The 20566-nt window shown below is 30.1% G+C and overlaps 4 protein-coding genes across 7 annotated transcripts in view; 2 read left to right on the top strand and 2 right to left on the bottom strand.

Annotated features, from left to right (window-relative positions):
* The window catches only part of LOC117611504 (uncharacterized), a 67396-nt gene extending 54879 nt beyond the window's left edge, over positions 1–12517 (bottom strand). The window contains exon 1 of the mRNA XM_076690815.1: positions 12354–12517. Coding sequence (XP_076546930.1) covers positions 12354–12393 — 40 coding nt within the window. The 5' untranslated portion in view covers positions 12394–12517. The remainder of the gene's footprint in view (positions 1–12353) is intronic.
* On the top strand, positions 593–19622 carry sosie (oogenesis-related protein sosie). Of its 2 annotated transcripts, XM_076690817.1 has the most exons (6): positions 593–1109; positions 1984–2133; positions 14701–14835; positions 16102–16180; positions 18468–18513; positions 19483–19616. In XM_076690817.1, exons 1-5 carry the CDS (start codon positions 962–964, stop codon positions 18505–18507), a joined length of 552 nt encoding a protein of 183 aa, XP_076546932.1. In that variant the 5' UTR covers positions 593–961; the 3' UTR covers positions 18508–18513; positions 19483–19616. The 2 variants fall into 2 exon arrangements, with proteins under 2 accessions (XP_076546932.1, XP_034194027.1); XM_034338136.2 differs by lacking the exon at positions 18468–18513 and having other exon boundaries at positions 19483–19622.
* Positions 16837–20558, bottom strand: LOC117610566 (EEF1A lysine methyltransferase 2). Its single transcript, XM_034338134.2, has 5 exons — positions 20417–20558; positions 20284–20342; positions 20107–20205; positions 19363–19775; positions 16837–17856 (listed from the first exon to the last, which is right to left on the bottom strand). Exons 2-5 carry the CDS (start codon positions 20337–20339, stop codon positions 17747–17749), a joined length of 678 nt encoding a protein of 225 aa, XP_034194025.2. The 5' UTR covers positions 20340–20342; positions 20417–20558; the 3' UTR covers positions 16837–17746.
* The window catches only part of Invadolysin (leishmanolysin-like peptidase, invadolysin), a 1079802-nt gene continuing 1079363 nt past the window's right edge, over positions 20128–20566 (top strand). For all 3 annotated transcript variants that reach the window (XM_076690814.1, XM_076690812.1, XM_076690813.1), the window contains exon 1: positions 20128–20267. The gene's annotated coding sequence lies outside the window, so the exon portion shown is untranslated. The remainder of the gene's footprint in view (positions 20268–20566) is intronic.

Below are 20566 nucleotides of genomic sequence, written 5' to 3'. Positions count from 1 at the left end.
GTGGACAATGTTATAGTGCAATATATTATGTTTATACAACAATTAATAAAAAAATGGTAACACTTAAATAGTTTTTACACCTTTATAAAAGGACAGAAGTTTCAAAAAAACAAGCGAAATTTAGATGCTTCGTATTAGCAATATAAATTTATAGCAGCAATATAATATATTTACAAAACGTTTAAGAAAAACAATTGTAACTAATAATATTTTTATATCTATTTATAGAAATGTACAATTTCATTGCAAAGAAATTCAAAGCCAAATACTTTTTTTCTAGGAATATAAATTACAACATGTGTTTATAGATAACAATATTTAAGAAAAAGTGATAACAAAGCTTCTGTATATCTGTAATAAAAAGAAATTGCGTTGCAAGAAAATCAAAGTTTAAATGGTTTCCTCTAGCAGTAAGGTATACTGCTCAATTCCACCCGACCACAACTTGTACTGCGATCGAAACTTAAAGGAGACAAAGCATACTCCGATTGTTCGACGACGTGGTAGGCCAACTACGTTTTGGTGTACTTTCCCCTTTGATGGTGGCAGCACATGGGGCACAGGGTGGGGATGCTTCAAATGCTTAAAAGGCCTTCCAACGTCCTTGTGACACGCAGTTCTCGAATAGAACGTAATAGCACCCTGTTGAAGTACAGTAGTTAGTATTTTAAAAGTACGACAGAATTCTAATTCAATTTTTGCGGGAACATTTCATTATAGTAATTTGTGATACGATCACGATAATAATAATCAAGATACCAGTGTTACATTGAAATCAAAATCTCGATAAGTTCAACATCATCGTAATAAAAAATCATCAGGATTTTAGTGAAGAAGAAGAAGTGACTTTTCATTTGAATTCAGAGTTTTGCATTTTTTCAATTCAGTGAGCAGTGAATGGACTAAGTGATTATTAACAGTTTCAAGTTTATCGTAGCTGCAACAAGTAAATACCGAAGAAATGCAAAAAGGAGGAAGTGTCCAGATATTTGCGTCGTTCCTTTTGCTGGTCTTTTTTGTGTCACCATCCTCGACTTGGGCCCTTACGACGTTTGGTAAAACCAACCCCCAAACTCAAAATCAAAACCCTCCACCACCGCCTACCCCAGGTTTGTTCAAATACATGTATATTTTTTTAATATTAAAGAATATCATTTTATTATTAATGATATTTAATTTTTTACAATATTTCTTCATAAATATAATATTTATTATAGAATTTAAGAGTTTTTTATTATTATAACTGAATAAACAATGGAAATATTAAGTATTAAGAATTTTCTTTTAATATTTCAACACTTGGACGGCGGACTCTGAAGAGAGCCCCAATTTTAATTTAGTATTGTATTTTATATTATTTTCATTTTTTATATTTTATACTGTTCTATATTTATATTGTTTAAACATCATTGTTCCAATTTATAAAATCGTTTAAAAATTATATATTTAACTTAAAGTTGATACTCTTGCATATAATTTGCAAGTCGGAATCACGATTGACGCAGGCTCCGCCTTTCTGGGGTTGAAATAAATCTTCTCGTCGCTTTACTTTAATTTAACTATAATTTAAAACTTATTTAATCCTTGTGTAGACAATCGGGCAACCGGTATCCATTTTTATATTTCCCTCTCAACAGTTTTGCTAAAAATATTGCAAAATCGCTTCGGTTTTTCTATCTTAGAACACTTTTATGATTACTCTCATTTCCAAAATAAAATTGATTAATGTTAAAGTTTCGACGGTTTTCATAGGTACCCAAGGGTGACTTCACAAGGATTAACAAAATTTTGTTTACTCTGTTTACGCTATAAAAATTGTTTCTTTCAAAGGCTAAAACTTTAATAAATGTTATCAATGAAATATTAAATTTTGCAATTTTGATAAAAGAATTTATGACAGTTTTAAATAAATGAGAATAATTATATGAAAATTGGTTTAAAAAATTGTATACAATTATACATAAAAATTGATTGCAATTTCAGTGGGAAAGGCCCGGGAATGTAAATTAGAATCCGAATGCGCTGGTATTCAAAATACAACATGTATGGCAGATCCTCGAGATGGAAGGACGCGTTGCCTATGCGGTGACTATTCTGCGCCTCTTAATGGCGCGTGCACTAACAAATACAAAGGTAACCACATTTTCTAGAAAATATTTTATTCATACGTGACCATATCTTATCGCTTTTTAATATTTCTGGTGAACCTTCAAAGCGCTGATACAACGACATTTGAATTTAAATATTAGGTCTCGCAGACCGACACAGTGATTAATGTTAAATGTTTTGTTATTATTGAATCTACAATGTTTATCATCGCTGTAGCTAATTATCTAAAAAAGAAATCGGCAGTTTTCATCGGCTCTGATCAAATCAGACATTTGGTTCAGAAGATTAATGAAGTCTAATAATATTACATTTTTTCCCAATATATTTTCTTCTTTTTTTTCAAAATTTATAATAAGTTATTTTGTAATAATCAGCTGTCAAAATAACACAAAAAACGGATAAAGTTCCGAATGTTCCCGGTCGCCGATCAAGATGAAATTTTGAGGGGGAGGGGGGTGGGGGCACGGGGCAAGGAAACTTTTTTATTTTTGACTTTTTTTTAATGAAACTTTTACTAGCGCATTGGTGAGATTTTTCTGATTAAAATAAATATACACGATATAATTTGAACTATAATTACTTGCTAAAATTGATGTTAAAAGTTAGCGAAAAGCCAGAGAGGTCGAATCAAAACATTGTACATATGCAGTGAAGGTATCGAATTTTGTCCGGACATCTAGCCAATCTTTCCTTGCACTTATCCAGCTTTTGTTGTACATTGAAAACGCAAAACATTTTGTAGCAAAGATGAACTCCTTTTTATATTATTTACTAAAATATAAAAGTCAAGTTCGTTTCTCTAATAGACGAACATAATTTTCTTCTGATCGTTTATAATAGAGCTTTGATAAATTTATTAATATCTAATATAAATACCCGATTTCCAGTAGTTTTTGAAATACCATGCTTACAAATTTACTAATTTTTAAAGAAAAAACTCTGTCCAAATAGAAAGTATCAATGATGATTAGTTTCTGCACTTTTCATACCATTTTTCATACCTTGGAAAATAATAATTTGAAAAATATAACAATATACTAAAAAATCTTCGATACGTTAAAGAATACAGGGTTGTCCAGACTTAAATATCTTCTATGTGAAGAAGGTTGTAATAACTTCAAACCATAGAATACCCCATGGAATTCCTATTTGTTCCATGAATTTCAAACGACCCTCTATACATTCTCCAATTTTTAATGTAATGAACATTTTTTAGATTAACTTGACAACATTAAACAGTTCTATTCTAATTAGTCTATTAATACCTAGATAAGATTCAATAACTCAAGAAAAAATGATAAAAAGCAGCTTTGAGTTACTTCACAAAGCAAAATGCAATTTTTTAAAAATTTGTAGACATTTATTTTACATTATTATAGCCAGATTGTGTGTATGTAACGTATAATCATAAAATAACTTCTGCAGGGACTCGATAAAGCAACAATGAAAAATTAGGAATACATAAACATTTTTCTATTTCTTGTTAAAGAAACGACAAAACACCATTATATCCCATACCGAAACAGTTTACTGTATATTTTATAATTTACCCTTTGAAGCATCACAATAAAAAAAAATCAATCAATAAAAAAAGTGGCATAAATTCGAATTAAAACTCTTCGTACATGCTTCGAAGTTATGAGAATTTAGTTTACTTTTTATGTGAGTTGATTCTTCAGAACATTTTACGCAAAAATGTATCCAGGTACAATGTGAAAAAAATCAACAGTTCATGAGATATCTTAAATTCTTGTATGAAATACTTTTATTTAACACTTAAAATATCGTGACACGAGCTGTTAATTTTTTAACATTATAATTAAATCCAAAGAATTGACTTACATACAAAAGAAAAAGAAAAAGAAAAATATGCAGCTCTATTTGAAAAAATAATTTTGAACTCTTCAGAACGCCTCCACTCGGGAACTAGCACATGCTTATTATTGTACATATACTCCATTCGGCACTATTGCAACTCATGCAATTCTCCTCTATCTTCTACTATGTTAAAATTAATTTTTGTTTTAGTTACATAGAACACCTACCGATGGAAATTCAAAACTTCTTCTTGTAAAATTTCAAGCAATAACTTAAACACGTTTAAGCTTCGAAATACTTTCAATTTTAATCAACCTCTAGAAATGGAATTTTGGAGATTTTGGAAATTTGGAGATTTTGAAACCAAGGTCATTTCGAAAAATGAAGTTTGGTCTCTGGTGACCTCGAAAGCGGCTGCTTCTGCTTATACAACGCGATTACCTGGAAATGGTAACTCTGTATTACCGTTTCTATCATGATTCGCATAAGGCTTATCTCACTGTCCAATAATTAATTAGTACTTTGATATTCACTGTGCATTTTTCACATAAAACGCTTACAGTTTCGTGTGCTGATTATGAATCTGCAAACCGTTGTTCTTTATTGTTCTCAGTTTTTAAGAAATTTGAATTTTCACATTTAAGTCAATTTTGTGATGTAATTATAAACGATAATTAGAGACGGAAAGACATCAATTTTTAGGGGATATTTCTTTATTTGTCTTGAAAAGTAATAGTTTAGCAAAAACAAAAACTGACGGAGCTGCCCTTTTCTGTAAAGAAACATTTACAAAAAGTTATGACATAGATCTGTTTTTTTAAATCACAAAATAGTACATGATCTTGGTTTCAACTGTTTCAAGCCTATCAAAAACTACAAACCTTTCGAAATTTCAAAACTTTCCAGATTTTAAGAACTTTCAAGGTTTAACACGTTCGCGACGGGATGTATCACCGGTGGTACATTCTTGTCTATCCCATGGGACGGGATGAGCCACCAGTGGTACATACATACACAATTGTCTCATCGGGCGGGCTGAGCCGCCGGTATAGCATTTAAATAATTGATTACTGTAATTGACAAATTTTTTTTAACCCCGCCCCACGGCGGAGACACTAAACTCAGGCCCCGTCGCGGACGTGTTAAACCAGCGCTGAATTAATGTGCATGCGCATATTGAAGGCTGGCAACATATAACCATACACATTTTCTTCTCACGTATATGAAATATATCTTATTGACGCATATTGGAATTGTATTGTTAAATTAGCACTTCCGGTCTCAAAAGTTTCTTTCGGTGTTTCCGGCTTATCCTGATTTCATATCAGTTACCCGTTTATCTCTTATCTATTGTAGTTCTCGAGATTTCGCAATCACTATGGTTGGCTTTTTTTGGGTATTGTCAACCAATGAAATAGACCAGGCCTGTCCAAGTAGGGGAATCCACTCCTGGAACACATGTTTTGGGTCCCCTTCCAACGCTGCTCCTTCAAGTAAGATGGGACGGTACCGACTACCGTCTCTCCGTCTTTCCTAGCAGCGGTGCTGTCCTCTAGGAGAGATGGTAGTCGGAACTGCCCCATCTTACTTGAAGGAGCAGCGTTGGAAGGGGACCCAAAACATGTTCCAGGAGTAAATTCCCCTACTTGGACAGACCTGAAGTAAGGGAATCCACTCCTGGAACACATGTTTCGGTTCCCCTTCCAACGCTGCTCCTTCAAGTAAGATGCAGTAAGATGGATCGGTTCCGACTACCGTCTCTCCGTCTTTCCTAGCGGCGGTACTGTCCTCTCGCAGAGATGGTAGTCGGAACCGTCCCATCTTACTTGAAGGAGCAGCGTTGGAAGGGGAACCGAAACATGTGTTCCAGGAGTGGATTCCCCTACTTGGACAGGCCTGAAATAGACGAACGGTTGAGGCAAGTCATGTGCGTTCTGTTGACGCGTTTCCCTTTCTTAAGGGAAAGTCCTCCAACTTGGGGGTGTCATAAACAAAAGGACATACTGTCGAAGGCGTTCTCATGACCGAGGATTTTTGGGACGGCAGGACATTTTTATTCTGTAAAGTTGAATATTTGCAATTTGTGTTTAAGATTGATTATCTCGAAAACTATAAAAGTTAGATGAAAATGTGTGGTGATCTTTATTTTTCACATCTGTACGCTTCAACTTGCTAACACGCTCTACTTCTACTTCGACTCCGAGAAGACGCTTTTAATTACAATAGTACGACCAGGTGTCACTGCCAGCGATTGTAAACAGGCGCGTAAATTTAACAGTTACCATAAATGGTTTAGAGATTCGGATCCAGCATACAAAAATCTATAAGAATCACCCATTAAAAATTACAAAATCAAATAACTATTGCAATTTATCAAACGTTGATGTAGGTGGACGATTTTCACTGTGAGGTTCATTTCGGACATGATTCTATTTGCAATGCCATATCTCGATTATTATTCAACAGAATCTTTTGCTTTTAGTTTATATTATGTAGTTATTTATGTAGAATAATTTAATATGCGCAATCATTATATTTTATTTGTATTTATTGTTTTATTTAGACTAATATACGCTCCGTTGCGGGTGGACGATTTTCACTGCGTGTGACTGTATATGTATTCTTTAGTTCGTACACTGTGTATTGTCATATTTTCAACCATACCCCATACAACAACAATTATTATTATTATTTGCTTTTTATAATTAGTAAAAACATGAAGGATTTATTAATATTTGACTTTTTACATACAAACAATTCAATATTTCACGGCACCCAGTTTGAGAACCACTGGTGCAGACTAACAGTTCTGTATCAATGGTACACTTATCACTGACTAAATTATACGTTTTAACCCGTCCAACTTGACTTTTTTTATTTGGATTCTTTTGATTGCCTAAGTAAGAATTATCCTGCACGTTTCTTTATTATTTATTGTCACAGTTGCCAATCAAACATAGTAGTATGAATTGAAACAAAATTTGAAATAATGCACATTTTTTTTGTATAATTATTTCGTTAAAAATAAAATAAAAATACATATATGTTAGTGATACAATTATCTTTACAATTTCTCTTAAATTCCTTGGTGGCATTGAAATTTTTGAATTTTAATTTTGAACGCAGGCATTTATGAGTCGATATATTGAGAACCGCTGGTATAGATGCAATCATTTAAACATTGATAAAACATTGAGTAAAAACAGACTTATGTAGCAAAACGTGCAGAAATTTTACTTATAATTAGTTATAACAATTAACTTTCAAATTGCTACTTTATATTATTAGTACAATAATTTTTCTTTTCTTTCCTGTTTTTCTTTTCATGGTAATCAACATAAATTTTTGGTAATTATCGATATCTCATCAACCCCATCGATTTCGCTCATTTTTTAATATGTTGTTGGGAGGACGATTCTAAACAATTTTTTGGTTGGCTGTTTCGTGGCCGCGTTGCGGTTTTTATAAGCGCTAGCGCAATAACAACGCCGAAGTGTTATTGACGTTTAGTTTGAACAAGACCTATTTTAAATTGTAGCGCTCTTAATCCGAAACAAAATTAAAAATTTAGCGAAATCGGTGTGGTTGACAAGATATCGATAATTATCTAATTTTCTGATTTTAAACCCTTTTTCATTTGTATTTTTTATATTTTACATTATTCTGTTAAATCTTATTTTTCCAATCCACAATATCTATGTCCACTTTAACTGAAGTTACTAAAGTATCTTAAAAAGGAGTAAAAGTATTTAAAAAATGTTGTTAGAAAAGTTGTTTGATGTGAGAGAGAACATAATGTAATACAAACGACTTTTTTTATGACTGAAGTACCGGAAGAGATGTGAAGGTCAAGATCGTTTTTTCTTAATGTAACCCTTAATGTAACGGCTTAATGTAAAAAATGAATTTTTTTATTCATAATATTGTGACTTTTGTTAAAATTAATTCAAGATTATGGTACACGATGATATTTCGTTTTATAGAAAATTGAATATTTTTAAGATCCTATGTTAAATGCTCTTAATTGTTGCTTATAATTAATTACATCCCTTTCCTCGGTGTTCTGGGTCATTAAGTAGGGTATGGCAGCTGGCTTAGAGATATGGAATACCAAACCTTACGATTGAGAATTAAAAGCTACAACAATTTAATAAAAAAACTTCTAAAAAATAAAGTTGATGTAAAGTATTTATTAGTTACAAATATTCAAATTTCGTGCCGTTCAAGTACCTATTTTTCGTATACATACCTCTCGTATACAAATACGTTTAAAAGATACATACGTGTATTTATTAAGAAGGGGGAGAGGGTAACAAACTTCCATAACCAAGAAAAAGTTAATATTCCCTGAAGCCGTTATTTAACCATTTGCATCTAACATCAGTACACTGTGCCGATAGACAAACTTTCTTACTTGTAAAATTATGTCAAAGATTATTCTATGAAACTGAAATATCAAAATATCGTAATATTCATTCCAAGTACAATCGGGAAAATCACAATCCGATATTGTAGACATCTTTGCAAGCTATAACAATTTATGTCGCTTATCGTGAAAAGCGTTGGGTCAAAGAGGTTAAAATATGGTGTCAATTTCAGAACAAATGTCAATAACACTGTCGAACACATACTTTGTTTTCCAATAACCAACAAGTGATTCTTGTAAATTTGCATGTACTAATTACGAATCAACAAACTGTTTTTTTTTGTCACATGTTTAAATATGTTACAATAATCTATATTATCTGCTACAAGAATTTCTATAACTTTGACGGTTAAAACACCACCGATTTTTAAAGTTTAAAATTTTACTTCTTTTTTTAAAACTAAGAATTAGTTTTAAAATAAATTAGCAATAATAATTATTGCAAAGCTGAAAAAAATTAAAATTAGCTGCAAAGAGTAATCGGTGGTGCAAAAAATCGGTGTTGGTTAGTTTCATTATACATGAAAGTCGCTCGTTTAAAAATTTTCGTGCCTAATATTTATCAACGCACCATAAAACATATTTCTAGGTCACAATTGACCCGGTACTGCTATTAGAAGATTAAATTGTACCTATTACTTTTCATCAAATTTTGATTAACCAAAATTAACTGCAATCTTTTTTGAAATCTTTTAGACATACTTTATTTTTATTCTTATGTAATTACCAAAAATATTCATGATAAACATGAAAATTGTTTGACAACTGTAATATTCAATATTCTGGTATATTTTATTTTCACTTTAAGGAAAACTCAAGCTAAGGTTTTAGAAAAAGAAATAGAATATTTTTTGCACACTATCAACTACTGTCATTTGCATATACCCACGTGTTGGTACTAACACTATGGTTATCTATGCAAATTGGAAAGCTTTAAGAATATCACCGCGACCTGCCGAGTAGTATAAAGTTTTCTGAAATACACTCGCTACTTCATGAAGTGTACGGAAAAATCAATATATTATTTAGTACATGAATCACTTCAACGTTGCTGCCAGTGGTGCAACGTATTTCAATTTATTAATGTCAAAAATACTATTGTATTCGAATCTTTAATATTAAGGATTGTTTCACAAAAGGTGAAGGTATGAATTATATGTATGTCACAGTAAAAGCATGAAACTTAGTAAATGTATTTAGAATGAGTTTAGTAAAAGTATGAATTGAATATATGTATACTATTCCTAGTAAATATATTCACTTACTAGATAATACATACATAACCTACAGCACGTTAGAAAAAGCTTAATGTCGAAAATATAATTTTTCAAGATATAGGTATATTTAACACTATAACTACCGGCGTTTGATGCATACTTATTTTTAAATTGAAAATAATGTAGAAAATTAACTAGGTGAAGGATGAAACATAATTTAATACACACATCCATACTTCATCTCGACAATAGCCAACAAAATTGTAATTTAAAATAACAAACTTGAAACCAGTCATTTTGACTGGTTTTGTAGTTCTAATGTTAAAAAATATAAATGTTTAAAGCAAAATAAATACATACTTAAGACATAAATGCTTTTTAAGAAAATTGGTTGTGTTTATTTAATGGATATAAGAACATAGGTTAGATTATATTCGTTACTTGTGAATATATTTACTAACCAGATTAGAGTAAGTGCATACATTAACTAGGAATAGACTAGAAAATGTATGCATTTACTGATATAACACTTTTGCTGTAGCATATACATACATTATATTTAAATATGCATTAAAGACATTATTTTGTTTCATTACAGTGAATGTGTATAATTAAATATTATGCAGGTTGATTTATATTTTTGTATCTGTAAAATATACATACAACTTTTAAGTAATGTTGTTAAATCTTGAAAACGGACTCTTAAAAGTTTCAAAGTGATTTTTATTGACTCATTGAATTTTCTTTAAAATTAAAAGAGATACAAAAAATCAATTAAAAAGTAAATATTCTGCTCAAGGAAGGGAAATCTTTTGGTGTACATGATTAACTTGTAAGTGAAGGCTTTAAGGAGATTTTAAAATAAACTACCATTTTTATTTTTATTGTTTATTTTTTTAATAGTGTAATTCTATATTTTTGTTTTCTACATCCTAATAAATTTCTTTAAATCGAATTCAACGACCTATGACATCATCATCATCACTCATCAAGAAATATTATAATTGATTTATATAGAAATAAAGAAATGAAAGAAAACAATTAGTCTAATTATAGAGGGTGTTCGACAACAAGTGGGACAAATTTTAGGAGATGGCTCTGGGGGTCAAAATAATAACGTTTGTGACTTTGTTTTTTTAGTTATTAACGTTAAAGGACTCGAGGGAAAAGCGCGCACAACATCGACGATTGAACGTCGCGTCGTGTCAGTACGGGTTTGTACAATCACAGGCATGATAATTGAATGCTAGAAGCTTATCACGTGATATTGTGTTCCTTTTTGTTACAGTATGAAATAAAGTGCTGACAGATCGTTCCTTAGCATTAAACTTCTCTTTTTACTCACAGAGGAAATATGATAACACACATTGAACTCATTGAAATTAATTCACGATTGCCAACTGTACACATGTCACATTAAATATTGCAGCACTTGGAAACAGAATAGTACGTAGTAAGCTTTTAGTATTCAACGACTGTTGCCTACGTCTATACACGCCCTTACTGACACGACGACCAATCGTCGATGCTGTGCAGATTGTCAGTTTCAGACGCTTTTCATCCGAATCTTTTAATTTTGATAACTAGAAAACAAAGCCGCGAACAGTATTCCGTCATGATATTCGTCTTATTTTGACCCTCCGAATCATCTCCTAAAATTTGTTCCACCTACTGTAAAACACCCTTGGACCTACTTTGCAAGGTGCATCGTTGTAAGCCTTCTATTTCTTATGTCAAAAACTGTTAAATTAAATTTTATTTACTATTGCCTTTTTCTCTACGATTAAATGTTATTTGATTTGATTTAGAATAAATTTCAATTTTTCAACCAAGTTTATTAACCAGAGGTATCCCTCGAAGGTTTGATTGTTCCGAGCCACAGAATTCTTAATCAGGTCCTGATTAGAAGCTTTTGATTAATTGTTTGTTGCAATTAATAATCATATTAATAAATTATACAGATTCATATTTTAGGTTGTCATATCAGACTATCAATGTTTCCTAATTAAAAATTGGTTGATCCTAACAAGAATATCCTAAACTGATATTTTAAAAGGAAGTTATTGAGAAGTTTGAAGAGAAAGCAATTTACAAAGTCATAAATATCAGAGATCAAAAAAAGATTAATTCAGAAATTTAGCAGTTTGATTTGATTATAGGATTGCTGTAAATAATTACTTTACCACTCAGAACATAGAATTTTAGATAATTTCAGGTAAAATTGTACGCTGTAGTGGAAGTTGAAAATTGATCGACCGTTAAAAGTCATGCCGAGAGAACGTTTGCATGAAATTGCCTGTTAACGTGGAATTAAAACGCACCGAACTTTTGTGATAACACTGTTCAACAAATTTGAACTTTGTCCGATTTTGTGATCTTCAGTAAGCGATTCTTTGAAAGTTATTGAAAGTCACCGAATTGGATATATTCTGAACAATAATTAAACATATTTGGCTTATTCTAAGCAAAAGTAAATAAATTCATCAAGTATAAAATATTTCTTACATATACAAGATGGAATAACAATATTATATTGCATAAATAAGTATTTAAATAATATATTTCTCTTATAATAAAAATATACTGCTAAATTATTATAAAATTTAAATATACAGCGGGTATCAAAAATATTCGTACGCTCTTTAAAGCACAATACTTAACTTTTTTTAAATTGCATCAGGCAACTTAAGGAAACGACAGTTGGTCCAAATCGCAAAGAAAATAGCGAAGGTCTCTTTTTATAACATTTTTATCTGAGTTAGTAAAGAAAATATGAATAATACCTTTTGTAAATTCCCACCGGAATTGTCGACATTGTTCCATTAAAATTTCATCAAAGTGTATTGACTTGGCGAAGGCACAAAAATAAATGAATATATGATCACGTTTTCGGCACGGCTACCGTCACGTCGTTTGCCGATAACTCGAGTATTTATTCACACCCATAAAGATTGTCCCTTTCACAAGCACGGTACTAACTCCACCGATTTCGTCTGTAGCCTGACGGCCTCAAATTGTAGACTTCGTCTTTCCGTGCACGCCTTGACCTTCATAGACTTGGCAGCGAACTCCTGCCGAGGTTTGAAATGGCCTCGAGTCGACACCTTCATCAAGCCTAGCACGCGGAAGGTTTAACGGTCACAGAAAACCCCAGGGTTTTCCTCGCACACTGGGCTATGCCGTTAAGAACTGGCATGCTTCAGTTTTTATCATCAATATAACGAATAAATGATAAAAACATTCGTGTCTTTAGCTATCCTCGAACCACTCTGACAATCATTTACATAATTTAAACCGAAATTATAGAGTATCGCAAACAGAAAAATAATACACTGGTTTTAACATATTCATAACTAATAACATAAATCGTACACTGAGTCATACAAATAAACGAAAATAAGCTATTTGAAAATTATAGTTTTTAAATCTAAGGATTTCAATGCTTATCGTTTGTTCCTGTATCAACCAATTTTAATGAAATTTTCAGTATGTTGTAGCCATAGTTAATCGAAATGCAAGGAAATCTGTTGGAAAGACAGGATTTATTTTAGGAGCGGTTACAAGGTGTAGGATACAGTTTTCCTTTTTATTTATTCGTACAAAACATTTTACAAAGAGCGCCACGCTTATACTTTTCCCGTTCAATAGGCGTCCAGGTATTATCGCCGAACTCTCCATATCGAACGGGCGTCTAGAAAACTAACTCTACTAGGGCGTCCAGGAGATGCTCTGTACTCTCTCGACCGACAGGCGTCCAGGTATTATCGCCGTACTCTCCGTGTCGGTCGAGCGTCCAGGAACAGGTCTCCCGTACTCTCCCTTCTTCCGGTAGGCGTCCAGGTATTGTCGCCGAACTCTCCTACCGGGATCTCTCTCTCTCTCTTCTCCGGCAGGCGTCCAGGTATTATCGCCGTACTCTCCTGCCGGAGTCCCTAACCTGCTGAACAAGAGCAGCCGATGGTCTTGCCTCGTCCTTTCCCTCTGTTAACAGCAGGCGAAGTAGACCGAGACCGTCGCGAGCCCTTATTTTATATCCGCTCGTTGCTATCCGCGGTCGCCGAAATCAACGATCTCGTCGTCAGGAATGAATTTGGCGTTTTCCGCGCTCGCGTTCCGCGTCTCCCGCGATACTCTATCGTCGGTATTCTCGAAATCGTCTGGACGTTTCCAGACTGCGTTGCTTTCGCGAAGTTTCTTTTTACCGTTGTTACAATGTAAATTACTTATTTCGCACGTTGCGACTGAATACCGTAGATCTACCTTTTATAAATCAAACCGTAGGTCCTCACAATGTGAATCTACCCCTTCACACATACTATACTTTTAGAAACCTACAGTAGACTTCGAAAGATCGTCCTAGATTCAATATATTAAATTTACAAAAGGTGTTGTTCAAACTTTCATTATGGGTTTAGACAAAAAAGGTTGCGAAAAATAGCTTTCCTTATTTTTTTCCCTCCATAATAAAAATTGTAGCAAACACATATGTAATACAGGGTGTTCGCGCTAAAGTGTGACAGGCATTTTATTTCGTAACTATTGATGACACGAAAAATTGTTTATATGGAAATAGCATGATACAATGGGGCCTATGTTTTGGCGTGAACGAAAATTTATTTACATTATTAATTTAAAAGATATGATGGTCAAGTTTCGTTTTTTAAATGGAACTGTATATTTTTTTCAGATCATGTGATAGTGCTTTTTAAGACGAATTTATTAAGCTGTTGTGTATACACCCGATTTTAATTAGTTTTCAAGATATAACGTTTACAAATTTCCCGGTTTTCAGTGGATACGTCTCGGTTTGAGTAGTAAGTCGTAAAAGCGGCCCTATTGTTGCGGTTTCTTATTCTTTGGGTCTGCCGTTCCAAAATATTCATAAAACAACATTCCTTTTTCAAGTGATTTTAATTAACTATTGTAAATTATTCTTTTCGTTAACAAACATTTGGTATAAGCTGTTATTGTTGTCTAAACTTCTTCTAATTTTGATAAAACTACTCACTTATATTACATTATCATATTTTATCTAAAACAAAATGTAATCTTGTTAAACAAAAGATTGTTATTACCTTCAAATCACAGCAGCAATATATTATGATTAATTAGCATGTATTTTGTTTTTAGCTCTACACACATCATGTAACGAAGATTCCGAATGCATTGATGGCGCACATTGCGTGCAACGAAACGCGACCATGTCTGGAAAACGTTGCTATTGTCAAGAAGGATATTATGAAGAAAACCCTTTGGTTTGCAACGGTATGGAACGTTTATACCTAAACTTTTAATATAAAAAAATTGAATTACTATCCGAATAAGTATTTACATATGTATATTGTTGATGTATAGGAACGAATGATACAATTGGATAATAAATGATTCTAAAATCTGAATGAGGAAACAAATGAAAAATATAAAATAACATTTTTTTATTAAGATTTCATTTTCAAAACAATTAAATTTAAAATTCATTGAGTATGCATAGACTTACATATGTATGTACTTATCTAAAAGTTTTGATGTAATGAAATCTTATACCTATTAGAGTTATTAATAAACATTGATAGCACCATACATATTATCGAGATATATAGATATATAGAATAGAATATAACTATGATAGTTTAGATTTACAGTGATTTATAGATTGATGAAATTTTAGCCTCGTCTAAATGTTTTTTTTATAGGAAATTCAAAAAGGATCTTCAATATAGAAAAAAATAAAGCTTAGCTAAAAAAGTATATTTTTGTTTTTTGCATATTTGCATCATCTAAAATGTAACGCTTTCTTATGCAGTGCCATTAACTTTCTGATCCCTTCCAATAAAAATGAAGATCTCTCTACATTAATTTTTGTATTAATATGTTTTTCTTACTATTTAGAATTTAGAGCTTCTAAAACTCCTTTAATGTCTTATTTTAAATTTGGAAAAGGAAGAAATTCAAAGTGGCTAAGTTTCCAAGTGAATATAATCCTATCTAAATTCTCATAAAATACTCCAAACAGTATTTTTCATTGAACAATAACTGTTATTATATCTTCAAAAATTATTATATCAATCTGTCTCCAAGATAGATACATATTAATGATCAAAGCCTACAAGAGTGCATGTTTAAGCTCTTCTTCTTGTTAGAAAAAATAATTTATTCATTTTTAAGTAGTAATGTTCTTTAATGTGCTATGCTTGTAATCTTTAATTATTACATTAATCAGTCTTCTTCATTTGCAATTAACAGTAACTTAAACTTTATTCACATGAAGAGAATTCGAAAAATTCTAATATGCACTGCTTTATGCTATTGTAGTTTTCTTTTACTGTCACAAACTTTACATTACAACGCATGGTGCAGTATTAATTAAGTGATTAAATTTTGATTACATGAATCCATATACATAGCTACAACTTATATATTTATTTTAAAAAATATTAAAAACTTTTTGAATTCTTCATGTATGCACTATATTAATATATGTATAATAATAGTTATATAAAGTTTCTAATAATAATAAATTCTTTTTTGCAGGTAGTGCATCCTCCAACCTTACGATTCACATAGTTCTGTTAGTTACTTTAAGCCTTTTAAAACAACACCTTAATTTCTTGTAAGTTGAAACATTATTCTCAAAAATATGATTGAATTTGGTTAATTTCAAAGTTGTGTACATTTTTTTGGAATATGAATCAATCAAAAATATGATATTATATATGTAATATCAAGAATTAATTTTACATCAAACACAATCCAAATAACTATAATAATATAATTTTTAAGTCAATAAAGTCAATCATATATGTACTATAAATTAAATTTAAAAATTATATTTGAAACAACAGATTATTTATAAACAAAATAATCTACTATATACATTATATAAAACCTTTATATAAAAAGCAGTATATGTATTTATATGACATTACTCTCTTAATCTTTTAATTTTCAATCTTCTCAGAATTTTGTTCTTGTGCTTATTTCAAATGATGTTTTACTTTATCTATTTCTATTTTTAAAAATCAATAGCAATTCTTTTCATTTAGGTACAAACTTAATATTTGTTGCCTAAAACATATTTTCATATTTGTGAACTATAATATAATGTGATTTATAATTATTTATAATATCAATTAATCTGTAACAAAATCATCTATTCTACCATATAATAAGAGCATAATTAAAAACATGCATGATATCACATTATCATTTCAATCATACCATATAAAGACTTTATAATAACATTTAATGCAAAATTTGATGTACATTTTATTATAGTTTTAATTTCTTTATCATACACCAGTTTTAAATTTACAAAATCTGGCTCTTATTTATGAAGTTAGATGACATTATGTAACTAATAAAAAAAGTATTGTATTAGGATGTAAGATAAAATACAATATATTGCCACTTTAAGTACCTCAACAATGTATACAAAAATCTGTTAGATATGTAATCACATATAAACTTAATTTTTATTTTATACAAATTTGCAAAAAATTTATTCATCCAATTACGTATATACTAACGTATGCGAATTTGTATTTAGTTTATTATTAAAATTGCATTAGAAGTGTTACGGTACTATAGATTTTAGATTTCTGAAATATACCTTGTATTAATAATTTCCAATTTATGTAAGAATATAAAAATTTATCAAATTTTGGCTTTTTTAAAATCTGTTTTCAATTCTTATGAAAGAACAATAGAAATGATATAAAAATTTGCTAATATTATTGATATTGATACGTCAGAAAATCTTTTCATTAGTTACATGAACGCATAAACAAATTGTTTCACACCTCGTTCTTCATTATAAATTATATTGCACATTTTAGTCCAACAATTCAAATATACATAACAAACAAATGCGAAGTTCTTATATGCCAATGATGCCTTAAATATCAACGTGACTGTTTAAAAGTATATATTTATTAATTAATTATTGAATATCAGTAATTCATACTAATACCGATTTATTAAATCAAATCTAACAGCAGCATTCATTTCATTTACTTAATAATGATAGTATAATAGTACACTATATTATTCATCTTCGCTGATATAATGAACATATTGGTAAAATATTTGCGTTACACATAAATAAATATTTTATTACGCATAAGGATTATGAAAGGGGATTAAATAGAAAATTTCGTGTATTGCATCGATCAGTTCTCTAATTTATTGTTGTTTTTTTTTTCTGAAGAACTAATTGTGTTATGGTGTTTCCACGCTGTCCGCCAAAGAGAAATGTATCAGTAGGGAGTACGTTTAGAATGTCAAAATCTGAAATATTTCAAATTATATTAATGCTATCAATATCATCGTGTATATCGTTAAGAATAGAAATTAATAGAAATCTTACAAAATTACAAAACGTATTAGTACTATTCCAACCACTGTCAAATAATACAGAAATAAATAGAGGAATAAATTCATTTCATTTAATGCATACAATATGTTAACTAATAATTGAAACGGAATTGTACATATCATGAAACGATTTTATATGTATTTGCAAAGACAATCTACATATATGCACATATATAATATGATTATTTTGGTATATTAAAAAACTTCTTATAGTAATTATCAAATATGTGGTAAAATAGTACAAAAAAAGTGACAATTTTAGAAACAAAAGGTATCAAAATGATGAAATTTTTAATTATGAATCAACAAATAAAACAATATAGCAAAAAGTGCGTTAAGCAATGGTAATAAAAATAATAGTTCTTTGTGATTGTAATGTATTATTCTTTATTATGCTGTGACGTCACTTTATTCCTTTTAGTGAAATTGTTAATTTTTCTTTGCTCAATAAAAATGTACGCGTATATGTATACATAAACATATTTGAATATGTATACATCTATATTATAAATTGTACATTTCAGAACTTCTAACCATATCCACTATTACTGTGTCCAACTATAAAAATAGGTAATAAATAATAACACCCTTTGTAGTACGTTCAGTGTTCCTGATTTTTAAATTATTTATAATAATTTCATGAAAAAGTTGTAAATAAAAATAATTCGATTTTAAGTGTTAGTAAGTTATAATTAAAATATAGCTATAAAAGAGAATTACTTTTAGTAGATAAATTAAACCTTTAATGTTTTCATAGGAAATTATATACATCATTCCAAGTTAAAACTGAAAAACGATCAGAATAAATTTTGTATTAACATACTTTCATAATATTGAATTTTATGATATTATGCTATTGATAATACTAAAAATCGTATCTTAATAGCAGTTAAAAGCTAATTACTTTTAAGCATATATTTTCTTTGAAACATTATTATAAGTAATTAAAAAATCAAGGATGTCAATACAATTAAAACTGTATCTTGTAAAATAAGTAAAAACATTATACATCTTTGTTTTATAAAAGTATTATTGTCAATTAAACTGGTTAACTTGTATGACTTAAATAGCATGTTATTTAAAAAAATGGAAGGAATAGTACTATTCTGTCCTAATGTTTATATACATATGTAAGTACTATAAGTACTATATGTAACTTTCACTTACTATATTGTATAACTAGATGTAATACAATAATCCTTTGAGGCCTGATATATTATTTTATATAATGCAAAATATTTGTATTTAATTTGTTCAGTGATTTATTAACTGTAGATTTTAATTTAATATCAATAACTTTAAAACGTTTCTAGATATACTCAAACCCATTAATATTGAGCTAATTCTAAGTATTTAATGAGCCACAAGGGATTAAGAAATGTAATTTCTGCTTCAATTGATAATATAATTTTTGCTTACAATTTTCAAAATGCTTTCCTATTTCCTCTTTAGTCCAATTACACGAAGTTAAGACTAGATAACCAGCAGGTTGCAGAATTTTATACACATTTTCTATATACTTTTGTCGTTTTGTTGCAGGATCCTCTGGATGTAAACTGATCGCATCATAAGTTCCTTTATCGTGTACTAATTTAAAATCTATTGGTAATTCAGAATTTGTTAAATTCAATATATCACAAACTCTTAAGTCAATCAACAGATTGTTTTCTTTCATTATTTCTTTAGCTAAATTGATTGCCTTTTGTGAATAATCTGCACCCATTAAATTTTTAAAACCCATTTTTGCAAGTTCAACTAATGTCATTCCATTTCCACATCCTATATCAATTATTTTATCATCCTTGCAAAGTGTCATTTGTGTACCAATCCAACTGAAATTTTGAACAAAATATTAATAGAAAATACATTTGACATCTCTCTGAAATATATTTTTATATGTATTACATATAATTACTTGTATAAAAAATAATGTTATGTTTAAAATTGTACATTTAACGATATATGTGGATCAAATTATAATATGCGTTCATTTTAAACAAACAAATAAAAGTTTTTATTTCTCTGGTTTGAAAATTTGAAAATGCTACCCTTTAGAAATGATTTAATTTTAACTTTTGCGGTGCACTAAAGATAGCAGTAGTAGTCTTATTGTTTATATATGCGTTTTAATGACGTTTTTCGGGAATTGTTCAAATGACTTACCGTACAACTTTTAGTGAATTATTCCTGCCGAACCATATCTCGCCGGTATCCCCGTGATCCTTAAAATTATCAAGTTCTTCCGAATATATCCTTTCCCAACTATAATACAATAGTGACTGTATAAAGTAATGCTTATCGGGTGTTTCATACTTACGTGCATGGTATGTAATTACTTACTAATCAAGAGTACCTAAATCTGATGGGCCAAGTTCTTCAATGTTTTGATCTGCCATAATCTAATTAAAATTTTTTAATTTTATCAAAAATATTATTCACTATCTCATATATTAAATATATAACATTAACTTACGGATGTATTTGTATGTAATTAGTGGTTAGTAGTAAACAGTGCAATATGTTTAGAAAATTTCTATAACTGCAAAACGTGTAATCACATTATGAGGCACATTATTATACACACATAACCTTACTTCTGAATCTAACCTCCAACTAACACTGC

The sequence above is a fragment of the Osmia lignaria genome, chromosome 11 (assembly GCF_051020975.1).
Source record: "Osmia lignaria lignaria isolate PbOS001 chromosome 11, iyOsmLign1, whole genome shotgun sequence".
NCBI lineage: Eukaryota > Metazoa > Arthropoda > Insecta > Hymenoptera > Megachilidae > Osmia > Osmia lignaria.
Note: the sequence above shows the minus strand (reverse complement) of the source record. Positions and strands in the feature narration are given on the sequence as shown.

Excerpts from the sequence above, each read along its gene's own strand:
- sosie (XM_076690817.1), top strand. The coding sequence starts at position 962 with ATGCAAAAAGGAGGAAGTGTCCAGATATTTGCGTCGTTCCTTTTGCTG. Across the intron at positions 2,134-14,700 it reads GTGCACTAACAAATACAAAG|CTCTACACACATCATGTAAC; the intron begins GTAACCACATTT and ends TTTTGTTTTTAG. Across the intron at positions 14,836-16,101 it reads AAACCCTTTGGTTTGCAACG|GTAGTGCATCCTCCAACCTT; the intron begins GTATGGAACGTT and ends TCTTTTTTGCAG.
- LOC117610566 (XM_034338134.2), bottom strand. The coding sequence starts at position 20,339 with ATGGCAGATCAAAACATTGAAGAACTTGGCCCATCAGATTTAGGTACT. Across the intron at positions 20,206-20,283 it reads GATTTAGGTACTCTTGATTA|TTGGGAAAGGATATATTCGG; the intron begins GTAAGTAATTAC and ends ATTGTATTATAG. Across the intron at positions 19,776-20,106 it reads AATTCACTAAAAGTTGTACG|TTGGATTGGTACACAAATGA; the intron begins GTAAGTCATTTG and ends TCAAAATTTCAG.